This window comes from Cibotium barometz, chromosome 10 (assembly GCF_041138505.1).
Source record: "Cibotium barometz isolate CiBa-2024 chromosome 10, ASM4113850v1, whole genome shotgun sequence".
NCBI lineage: Eukaryota > Viridiplantae > Streptophyta > Polypodiopsida > Cyatheales > Cibotiaceae > Cibotium > Cibotium barometz.
The window spans coordinates 19,590,682-19,603,406 of NC_141055.1; the positions used below are offsets into that span (position 1 = coordinate 19,590,682).

Consider the following 12,725-nt stretch of genomic DNA (forward strand, 5'->3'; position numbering starts at 1 on the left):
TGGAGGACCTTTTTCCAATCAGCAATCAGTCTAGTAGTGAAAGGACAACCTTGTATCTTCCCTTGCAACTTTCCAAGAAGCAAATCCCAATGTGTACATTGCCATCTGCCAAAAGAATTTGTTTTAAGTGCAGTATACATAGCTGCAATCATCACTGTCCAAGGCTGCTTTTAGGCAAAGAAGGTGGTCAGCAGAGTTGCTTTTCTTGCCAGAACATGATAATGAATATTCATAATATTCAGTCCTCCATGCATCTTTGGCGAACAAATCCATTCACATCTCAAGAGCCGAAGAGCTTTCTTTTGATGTTTGGTTTTCCATAGTACTTCCATGGTCGGAGACATGAAAGCAGTAATATGTTTCTTTGTCCATACCAAAAGAGGCAAGTAAAACTATCCATAAGCCATCAAGATGGTCTGTACTATCCTTAGTTACACATGTAAAGGCTAGGTAGGCAATTGTCAGTATTCCAGTTTTTCTCATCATTTGAGAGACCTAGTTTGTGGCATCAGTAATAGATACATTCCACTCCAATGGATAACCCAGGTGTCTAACAATATCTGTTGGTGGAAAAATGTGTCCAGTCCATACTAAATTGTGCCAATCTATTGTTGAAAGTGGTAGTAATTTGGATTAATGATTAATCCTCCAGCTTCCCCAAACAATTGGAGAGAGCCCTCATAAGGGTTTGCAAATCTTGTGGTGTGTTTGTGGGGAAGAAAAAGGAATCATCAACATAAGCTTGCACCACTAAATTGCGGCCATTTGACAAATTTGGCAATTACAAACTGTGCAGAAGTTCTTGATCCTTGAGTTTGCCGATATACAGAAGCAAAGGGTGAGTGGCAATTGCATATAGTAATGCACTCAATGGGCAACCTTGCCCAGTGTTGCATAGAAACGCGTTTCATACAGTTTCAAAACGTACGAAACGTTTCGAAACGTTTCGTACAGTATGAAACGCGTTTCATACATCATGCAGTTTTTAAAAACCTTAAAAAACGTTTCCTTTCGTGAATCGTACAGCGCAGTTCATTCACGCTTCCCAGTGGAGGCCGCCTGTGAGTTTGCCGATTTGTGTGCCATCCTTCGATTCCTTCCATCGCTTGTGTTGGCCCCCTGCTCCTTGGTGTCCTTGGGCCTTGTGGAGGTCTTCCAAAGGGGTAATGTCATGTTTTGCTTTAAGTTGGTTTTCTCTGCACAACTCACAAAGCAGCACACTTTTTTCTCTTCCATCAATATTTATGGCATATCTTCCACGGTCCACCCTTGCTCTATTGAGATTAGTTTATGTTATGTGTCGCACTTGCAGGGCCAACAATCTGCATTTATCCCCGCCTTGTAGGATGCCTTGAACAGGTGATTCTCTTTGGAACAATGTCACCTTCGAGTCTAGATATGGTGGCTCAGGCTCCGGAAAGTGGAAATGCAACTTTTGTGCTGATAAGCACCATGGCAGTGTCACTAGGTTGAAGGCACATTTGTCACAAACAAAGGGTTTCGGCATTGGGCCATGTAAGCATGTGCCACAAGAAATCTATGATAGCCTCAAGGCTTGGAAGGCCATGCAGCTAGGTATCCCCCTTGAGGATATCCCCAATCTGGGAGAGCCTGAAGCACGTCAAAGTGTCTCCAAGAGGACTCGTAGTATCAGAGAGGAAGATACCAGTGGTGAGGTTGCAGGTGGTGTTGTAGGTGGTTCTAGCTCGGCACCTCGAGCCAAAAGAACTAGTCTTCCAGTGTTCAAGAAAGGACATGTACATGCAGGGATGCAAAAGGCTGCCATGAAAGAGGCAACGAGGGAGTTGATGAAGTTGTTTATTCAATGTGGATTATCCTTCCACATTGTCAGGACTCCTCGATGGAAGAAGGCAATGAGAGCTATCTCCCGCATTGGGTGTGAGTGGGATGGCCCCTCCTACGAGACATTGCGCACTACTGAGCTTCGCAAGGAGCAACTGGCTGTGGAGATGGAGATGGAGCCTCTCAAGGCCACTTGGGCAAAGTATGGTTGTACTTTGCTTTGTGATGGATGGACAGATGCGCGGAAGAGAAATGTGTACAACATTCTTGTGTCCTCCTGCAAAGGCACAATGTTCATTCGTGCCATAGATGCATCGGTGCCAGGGATAGTGGTTACAGGGGAGTTCATTATGTCCCACATGCGCCAGGCAATCAATGAAATTGGGCCTGATAACATTGTGCAGGTGATCACGGACAATGGGTCCAATTGTGTATCCATGGGCAGGATGTTAGAGGAGGAGTTCCCCAAGATTGTATGGACACCTTGTGCAGCACACAGCCTTGACTTGATGATTGAGGATGTGGGGAAGCTTGATTGGGTGAGCCATGTATTTTCAGCTGCATCTACCATGGTGAACTTTGTCACAAAGAGGCCAAAGGTTTTGAGCATGTACAGGGCCAATAGTGATCTTGAGCTTCTAAAGCCCTCCAAAACTCGGTTTGCATATATGTTTATTGTGGTGGAGAGACTAGTGAGAGTGCGACATGGCTTATTACGCACTGTTGTGTGTCGTGAATGGACAGCATGGGAGGACAAGGATGAGCCCAAGTCGATAGCATTCTCTCGTATGGTCATGAGAGATACTTGGTGGCAGGATGCAGAGGGACTTGTGAAGGCACTTCAGCCCATGTATAGTGTCCTTCGGCTCACAGACAGGGAGGGACGTACCATTGGGCTGCTTTATGAGTTCATGGACAGAATTGGTGAAGCTCTCAATGATTTCACTACCTTGTCGCGTGACAGGTGCTCACCCTTGGGCTTTAACTTTAGTCTTTGAGTTATTTTATAAATCTTGATCTCTTATGTATGTCACATGTTACATGTATACTTAACATTCTTTTTTGTACAATGTAGAGACGGATTGCATTGAGAGTTCTCTCCCAGGATTGCAGTTCAGGGCCTTGTGAGAGAAACTGGAGTACATGGGCTCTTTTTCACACGAAAAAGAGAAATAGACTCTCCTCAGCACAATTGGAGAGGCTTGTCTTTTGTCATTACAATCTCTGATTGCTAGAACAAAAGGGTCATCCCATTGAGCCTCGCCAAGTGAATCCAGATAAGATTGATATCATGAAGTGCAAGGAGATTCCCGACATTCCTCAGGAGGAGAGAGACATCTATTCTATGCTCTATGAGGAGATCATGGCTCCGGCTCGCACTACACGATCTTCTGGAGAGGCTAGTACTAGTGGTGCACCTGCACCTCTAGAGGATGAGGCCTTTGAGGACTCGGCTACCGGCAGTGACCTTGAGAGTGAGGCTGCAGAGGCAGAAGATGTAGATGAGGATGAGCATGAGGATGCAGATAGTAGCTAGCAGTTGCCAATATCATTTTATTTGGACATGTTATTTAGTTTGAACTTTGGACATGTTATTTATTTTGATCTTGGATTTTGAGTCATGACTCATCACCCACGTGGTGATGCTTTTGATTTTTGTTTAGTCATCAGTGATCACCCACGTGATTTGTGATATCATCATATCTTACATGTATTTTATTTTTATTGAAATGAATTCAATGTGGTCTCTTATAAGTTATGTCAACAGTTTTTTCTTTTGTATATTTCAAGTAAAAAATATACATGTTTTTTCTATTTTGTATGAAACCTTTTTGTACCCGTTTCTTACCTTTTATGAAACGTTTCAAAACGTATGAAACCCGTTTCATACCTGCCGTTTCTGAAACGCCTGGCAACTATGACCTTGCCTAACCGATTTACCCCAATATCCAAGGACATGACAATCCTTCGCCTAATATAGAACGCACTTTGCTTTCTTGATAAAGCTAGTAAATGATTCGCTGCAGTTTAGAACCAAAAACCAAGTTTTGTCATTAATGCAGCTATGAAATCCTAGTGAATTGTATCAAAAGCCTTTGCAACATCTATCTTCAGCAATAATACATTCTATTGCAAGTATTTGGCATACTCAATGCCCTCATAAGCATTACATGTTATTTGTGATTTGTCTTTTGGGTACAAAACCATATTGGGCTTGATGTAATCCTTTGTGCAATATTTTTTTAACTCTCTAAGTTATCATCTGAGTGATGATCTTATAAATAACAGGCATAAGAGTAATCGAACGCCAGTCCAAAGGATTTTGAGAAAGCTACTTCTTTGGTACTGATCTGACTAGTCCTTCTTTCTAGGATGCATGATTGATTAATCACAAGTAATAATGGATCCTCAAGCAGGTCCTAGAATTGCAAAAAGAATTCCACAGTCAGTCCATCCCACCCAAGAGATTTCCATTTGCTTAAAGCCTTGACTGCATTATGTATCTCCATAGACGTAAATGGGCTTTCTAATTTAAAGGCTTCATGCACATCCATTATTTCTTTTACATTCTGAAGCAATTTTGTTTGAGCATCTGTCATAGAAGGGGTTTCAGCAGGAGGTGATGCAAAAACTTGTTGAAAGTGAGTCACACATTCTTGCTCTTAACTGTTGTACATTTTGCGTCCACTCTCCATTATCCTTTTGTACTCCCAAGATGCATTGCTTTTGTCTGGTTACATGTAAGCTTTTAAAGAAAGCTTTAGATGAATAGCTCTAGACTTGACTTGCCACTTTTGCAACTTTCTATAATTATTCAATTCAAGTTGATGCTTGGTATAACATATCGGATCCTCTTTTTGAGGAGACAAGGAACGAGCATGGCTAATTTCTTCAAGCTTTGGGTTTGATTTTTTAGCTACTAAATTTTCTCTCTCCCCTCATTTACCATAATCTGTAATCACCCCTTGCATACGGGATGCAAAATAGTACCAAGCAATATCCATAGCTTCATAAATTTCAGCTATCAAAGCAAGGACTACATCAGCAACCATGTCTCTAAAATATTGATGATTCAAATAACTGTTGTTAATCAACAATAATCTTTTAGCTGATAGCTGTAAATCATCTAGTGGCATGTCAAAGTACAAACTCAGCCATATAGGAGCATGATCAAAGCAAGGACTACATCAGCAACCATGTCTCTAAAATATTGATGATTGAAATAACTGTTGTTAATCAACAATAATCTTTTAGCTGATAGTTGTAAATCATCTAGTGGCATGTCAAAGTACAAACTCAGCCATATAGGAGCATGATCAGAGAGCTCCAGAGTAATCCACCCACATTCTACATGTAATACCATCTGTCAAGTCTTGCCCTGTAAGTTGTATAAGTATTATGATGAAAGGTACACCCCTTCTTATCAGGGCAGGTGGCCAGCCAAATATCAGGTGCTTCCATGTGATTTATTGCATTGCACCAAGCAACTCTTTCAGTTGCAATCATGTGTGAATTGCCAGGAGTATTATCATCTCTTGTCGGAGAATTATTAAAATCCCCACATATAAGATCATTCGTCAACCAAGGGTAATGTTGCAATTGTGACCACATTCTAGCTCTTTGAGAAGACATTGTGGAAGCATAAACAGATGCAAACTCATAAATCTCACCATTCAGCATACACTGTACAATGAGTAACCTGCCTTCTGGATCATTATAAGCAACTACCCGCTACAATTCTTGTCTAATAAGAAAACACACACCAGAGAAAGTATATTCTGTAGAGTTTGCATCCCACCTTGAACTATTGCAGCCCAAAGCTTTCTTGTATCTACTTCTCCCGACGAGCAAGATTTACTCTGAGAGGTAGACGATTCGGTCCACATTCTGGACTGTAACGATCAAGGTCGGACAGAAATAACCTTTCTGGGGTTTGGTGTTTGCCAACCCTCCGAATCTATCACATTCTTATCCTTGTTTGTCTCATTTTTCACAATCTCATTCAGTTTCAGCAGGCATATGAACTGGCTGCTTGGATCTTGTTCTTATTTGAACATCTGTGTTAGCAACATGCACTGTATTTGCTGTGAAGTACAATTTACACACGCTCATAAGAGTGTGTACACACACTTGGGGGAAAAACCTCCTGAGGGGAAAGTGCCCCGGCCCATTATTTTCCTACGTCCACACTCACTACCATACAAATGGCTACATAAGCAAGGGCCTAAACTAGGATTCTAGGATGCTCTGATACCAACTTGAAAATTAGGGTTTGTACAAAGCAAGAATCACACGTATAGTGATGGATTAATAGGAGTGTGGCTAGGATTTAGGAGTTTTCCACCTTTGCTAATTCCACCTACACACAGGTGTTAGGTGTCCTCATTCTAGCCCTTATGCTAGACCTTAGGCTAAACCATTTAGCCTTCACACAACATATTAATCTAGTGCACACACTAACGTGACCCCAACATATGGACGCAAGATCACTCAGATGTTTCAACATTTTTAATTAATGCTAGGCTGGTTTCTCCATTAACCTAACCCTATCTATGTGCCGAGTATGACACAAGAATCTGAGTGGTGGTAGGGACTGATAGAGCGTGTGGATCCCTTGGAGTTTCGTTTTCTCAAATGGACTCCTTTATGACCTTGCATCATCGTGCTATTTATTACATTTTACTTCTCATATCTCAAACTTGAATAACACACATTTTTAATAGAACTAAACATTTCACATATGCTCTTGGTTTTTATAGTAAGGCTTGAATTGGTGCATGACGAGCTCACAATGCCTTTTATCATGAGGACTTCAAAAGAAAATCTTTGTGATAGTTGTGCTACTTTGGGAGTTAAGATTCTCCAGAGGTGTGTCGCTGGAGGTACTGACAAGCTTGCAATATCCAAGCTCTTATGTGTGGATGCAATTCCAACACTCATGGATCTCATGTTAAATCCTAATGAAGAGTTACAAGAAGCATCTTTGCGACTACTTGGCCTTCTTAGGTATGATTAACTATTTTGTTTATAAGGAGAACAAGTTCACCATTGTTATGTTATGTAATTTTTATTAATCACAAAAGCTAGGGTAATATCTGGTGGTGGAACACTCACTCATAGAAGTGTATCAAAATCTATGATTAATTGTGTGTTTGAAGTTTCTCATTATTGCAATAATAAGGAAACGATCATCGATGTTTTGCTTTGAGTGGTTGTACTGTTTTGTTTCCCTCCTTCCTCCCCACTTTCCTCCTCGTGCTTGTCCTCTTCGCCTTTTCTTTTTCTCCTCTTTATGCTCTCTTTTGGTCGTCGGCACCTGCTGCACTAGGGTCCCACATGGCCATACAAGTGCACAATTACCATTCGGATTAGTGATGAGCATTGAGCATTTTGTGAGCCCTAGTCCAGGGACCACTTGCTAGTTGCCAGTTTAGACTAGGATTGGATCTAGGGATAGTTAATCAGTGCATTGTCCTGCCTGGATATGTAACTAACTTGTATTTTGTTGTCTGTACAATTGTCCAAGCATCTTATTAGGCCAAGAGATGGGTGCTGGACATAGTTGTGGACAGGTTACAGGACCCACAGGTAGTTGGACAGGCTACAGACAGGGCCAGGCAGCATAAATGACCTTTTGTGCAGTTTTGGACAGGGCAGTTTGGCAAGCCAGATGGTCGTTTAGAAGTCGGCTGGTTGGGCAGCCAAACACAGGTAGGGTAGTAGCCTGGGGTGGGTTGTGGGCTGGTCGTGCAACAAATCGAGCGCCGACCCCATGAAGGGTGCATAAAGTGCTCTCTATTAAGGCCTCGTCCCCTCCCTAATTCATCGTTTCTCAGCTCTACAAATACAAGCATCGAGATTACCAACAAAAGTCTAGTAGATCTACTAGGAACCCTCATGCAACTTTCCAGGATCTTCCCCAGCTCAATAGGCAGCCAGCTTGCGCACAGAATCAGCCGGGTGAGCTAAGTCCCACCTTCTGTTTAGCATGGAATCCAGTCCATGCTCAGTCCACAGAGGTTATTTCACACTGTTACCAGCTGGACATTTGCTATGGCAGTTGGCTGTAGTGATTTGGATTAAGACATTTGCTATGTGACGGCTAGCTGTAGAGATACTACAGTAGTTGGATGTAGTGGTATTATGTAGGCCGCAGCAGATACCTCTACTCCACTCTGATATTACATACAAGCATATAAAAAACCAACTATGAGAAACCTTATTAATCCTCTTAAAATGCTTCATAAAGGTCAAACATAACGACAATGGATCAGGCAGCTTGTAGAGTGATGATTTTTGACCAACCACCGCCCTTGAATTCTGAATCAAACACCCTGCATGGTGGATGGCTCAGGCCCTAAGGCTCAGCACATCTTTGAAAGGTGCCTCCACTACTGTCAGGCCTATCTGTCTAGACTCTAAAGTGCAGGCAGATAACAAAGGAAAGATAGCAACGGAAGATTTTAAAGAAGTCACTTGCACAAACAGATGCTTAATAGCTCTATTTAAAAACCTTGCGAAGTACTGCCAAGACAGAGCTGAAACTACTGCTACAAGCACCCAGGCACAACGGAAGTCACAGTGAATCTCTTCCTCAGCAGATGAACACTGGTTGCTTGCTGGCCCCAACTTCTATGGGCTGCACTGTAGCACTGGAGGCAGGGGCTGAGGGCAATGCTGAAGAAGAAGAATGAGGAGGGGCACTCATCAGGGCCCCCCTACAGCAGGCCAGTTGGTTGGCCTGCTGTTGGACTGCAGCAAGGGGTTTCCAACCATTGACAGGTGGCCACACCTGCCATGAACTTGTCTGCCTTGCCTGCCTTTTAGCCCACTGCCCGTGTGGGCCTGTCTGCTGCCCTTGGATGACACCCAATCTTTTCAGCACCATCAATACCAGCCCGCATCTCACTGCTCCCTATTAGCTGTTCTGGACAGGCCATCCCTGATGGAGGGTGCACACTGTTGGAGTGTCACGTGTACGCCCATGCCATGGCTAATCTTCAGCATGAACATTCTTAATCCTTGATTAGACAGCAGTCAAGTCAGCATCAGAATCATCCTCATCAGTAGCATCAGCATGAGAATCATCATCACCATCATTAGCATCATCTTCAGCAGCATATCAGCATTCATAGCATTAGAGGGTCCTTGAAGACCTGTCGGCAGCCCATAAAGACCCTGTCGGCTGGCTGAAGGGGCTTTAGGGTAGTGTTGGCCAGGCATCAGAGCATTGGCAGCAGGTGGGGCAATCATTGGCAGAAGGCGCATCATTTAAAGGCAAGCATTGGCAGCAGGTGCAGCATTTTATAGCATTTAATGCCTATTTGTTTTGTCTAGGAACAGGCGGACAGCTACTGGAACAGGCCGACCAGTACACTCAGCATATATAAGCATTCAATCATAATTCAGCAATTAATCAAGTCATTCTTATCATTCATCAAGTCTAGCATTAGTAGAAGCATGTAGAAAGGGGCCAGAAGGTCAACCCCTTGGGGCTGACCAAGGCCCACACATGTACAAGCTTTTATGCAACCTTTTTGTACCATATGAATAAAAGAAAACCCTGACACCCAATCTCTCTCTTCTTCTCTCTCCTCTGTCTTAATCATGTTCAATCAACATCATGTTCTTAATTAGGCTTAGGGCTGTGGATCAGCATAGCAAGGCTTCCGCGCATGCAACATTGCTATCAGAGCATTCAAGCTCAGCCCACTAAGCATTGTCCCAAGGTGCACAATTCTAGCAAGGTAGCAGATGGAGTGGTCTGCACAGGTGAAACTAGAGGAAGCGTTCCCTGAGGGTATGTACGCATAACCATTACATCATTAAGCTCTCAGATCAGCTCCAAAGGCATAGCAACAAGCATGATCAGTTCCGGTAGGTGACCCACCATTGTGTTAAGGGTAAGGGAAAGCAAGCATGGGGATAACAGTTGAACAGATGCTGAGTTCTTCAGCAAGACTTGGAAGTGGAGATCAGAAGTGAAGATGTTCAGACAAAAAGATCAGTCAAAGTCAAAGTCAGTTAAGTAGAAGTCATAGTCAGTAGCAGTTTAGAGCTAGAAGTTCAGCGAGGAAGGATCACAGAGTGTCCACCCCATCTTTACGTTTAGTAGAAGGGAATGTCACGTGCACACCCGTGCCAAGGCTAATCTTTGGCATGAACATTCTTAATCCCTGATTAGTCAGCAATTAAATCAGCATCAGAATCATCATCACTAGCCTCACATCACTAGTAGGAATCATCATCACCATCATTAGCATCATATTCAGCAGCATATCAGCATTCATAGCATTAGAGGGTCCTTGAAGACCTGTCGGTAGCCAATAAAGACCCTGTCGGTTGGCTGAAGGGGCTTTAGGGCAGTGTCAGCTAAGCATCAGAGCATTGACAGTAGGCGGGGCAAGCATTGGCAGCAGGCGCAACATTTTATAGCATTTAAGGCCTATTTGTTTGTCTAGCAGAGCAGGCCGACAGCTACTGGAACAGGCCGACCAACACACCTCAGCATATATAAGCATTCAGTCACAATTCAGCAATCAATCAAGTCATTCTCATCATTCATCAAGTCGAGCAACAGTAGAAGCATGTAGAAAGGGGCCAGAAGGTCAACCCCTCGGGGTTGACCAAGGCCCACACATGTATAAGTTTTTATGCAACCTTCTTGTACCATATGAATAAAAGAAAACCTTGACAACACTCTCTCTTCTTCTCTCTCCTTTGTCTTAATCATGTTTAATCAGCATTATGTTCTTAATCAAGCTTAGGGCTGTGGATGAGTACAACAAGGCTTCTGCGCATGCAACATTGGTATCAGAAAGAATGCAGCAAGGTAGCAGATGGAGTGGTCTGCAACAACAGGTGAAGCTAGAGAAAGCATTCCCTAAGGGTATGTACGCATAACCAGTACATCATCAAGCTTTCAGATCAGTTCCAAAGGCCTAGCAACAAGCATGATTAATTCCAACAGGTGACCCATTGCTGTGTTAAGGGTAAGGGAAAGCAGGCATGGGGACAGTAGTTAACAGATGCTGAGTTCTTCAACAAGACTTGGAAGTGGAGATCAGGAGTGAAGGTGTTCAGACAAAAGATTGGTCAAAGTCAAAGTCAATTAAGTAGACGTCAAAGTCAGTAGCAGTTTAAAGTTAGAAGTCCAGGGAGGAAGGATGACAGTGTCCACCCCGTCATTAAGTTTAGCAGAAGGGAATGGCATGTGCATGCCTGTGCCATGGCTAATCTTCGGCATGAACATTCTTGATCCATGATTAGTCAGCAGTTAAGTCAGCATCAGAATCATCCTCACTAGAAGCATCAGCATCAGAATCATCATCACCATCATTAGCATCATCTTCAGCAGCATATCAGCTTTCATATAGCATTAGAGTGTCCTTGAAGACCTGTTGGCAACCCATAAAGACCCTGTTGGTTGACTGAAGGGGCTTCAGGGTAGTGTCGGCCAGGCATCAGAGCATTGGCAGCAGGCGGGGAAGCATTTTATAGCATTTAATGCCTATTTGTTTGTCCAGCAGCAGGCCGATAGCTACTGGAACAGGCCGACCAGCACACCTCAGCATATATAAGCGTTCAGTCATAATTCAGCAATCAATCAAGTCATTCTCATCATTCATCAAGTCTAGCATCAGTAGAAGCATGTAGAAAGGGGCCAGAAGGTCAACCTCTTGGGACTGACCAAGGCTCACACATGTACAAGGTTTTATGCAACCTTTTTGTACCATATGAATAAAAGAAAACCTTGACACCCAATCTCTCTCTTCTTCTCTCTCCTTTGTCTTAATCATGTTTAATTAGCATCATGTTCTTACTGAGGCTTAGGGCTTTGGATCAGTACAGCAAGGCTTCTGCGCATGCAACATGGAGAGATTCCTCGTCATCAATGATATAATGGCCATGTGCACCTAGAGATCATCATGGGGCTGTCCAAGATAAGCAGATATGAATTTATCCAAAGAAATCCGACTTCATCCAAATAAGTCCAAGTTTACCCAAAGAAGCCTGACTCTATCCAAGAATTCTGAGCTCTTCATGGAAGAAGTTTCTTTTCTAAGTCACATCCTCTCTGCAAACGGGGTTTCCATGTAGTAACATAGCCAGTTCCAGCAAATGTATACGAGCTTCGAAACTTTCTAAGCTTGACGGTGTTCTATCCCCACTTTGTGGAGCACTATGCCCAAGAGAACAATCCTCTTAACATGCTACAACAGAGGATCCAGTATTTTGGTAGACCTGCATGAAATAAGCTTCGTAAAGCTCAAGGTCTTCGTGTGGCCAGCTCCAGTGCTCCATTCCCCCTACTTGACGTGTCTTTTACAATGTCTTGTGACACCAATGGTGGGGGCATTGTAGCAAGTTGCAACAAAATAGACATGGAGTTGCTTTTGAAGGAAACTCTGGGACGCAAAGTTGAGACCACCATCCAAAAACTTCTTGCATTGGTGCACGCCCTGCTCAAAGGGTGGCATTGCCTACTTGGTGCAAAATCCGGATCTGCACTTACTATATCAATCACCTAGGTATCTATATATTCACGCAGTTGTGACATGTTGTGTCATCCAGACAGCTTTCAGGTTGAACAAGTACTTTTTACCCATGAAGGACAAATATGCCTTTAACATGCATACCATAGAAGCAATTGCATTCAAGGCATTGCTTCAAAGTACACTATCAAAGATGAATAGTTGTACAAGGGCTGTCAAGACAGATTTCCATTACATGCTTGAACCCAAATTAATTGATAATGGAGGTCTTTGGGAGGTTTTGATTTGATTCTTTATCAGTTCAAGCAAGTATATCCCCAAAAGGATCTTCAATACCTTCTCAAGTGCAAAGGATACCCTGTAGGCTCTACAACAAGCCATGTGGTCTGATAAGAGCCAGCTCACGGACAAGTCTTGTCCTTTGTT

At 43.1% G+C, this 12,725-nt stretch overlaps 1 protein-coding gene across 1 annotated transcript in view; it reads left to right on the top strand.

The window, feature by feature from the left end:
* LOC147634636 (radial spoke protein 14-like) overlaps positions 1-12,725 on the top strand; it is a 72,554-nt gene that overhangs the window by 37,326 nt on the left and 22,503 nt on the right. Inside the window, exon 7 of the mRNA XM_086803769.1 lies at positions 6,564-6,810. Within this exon, the coding sequence (XP_086659895.1) occupies positions 6,564-6,810 (247 nt within the window). The remainder of the gene's footprint in view (positions 1-6,563; positions 6,811-12,725) is intronic.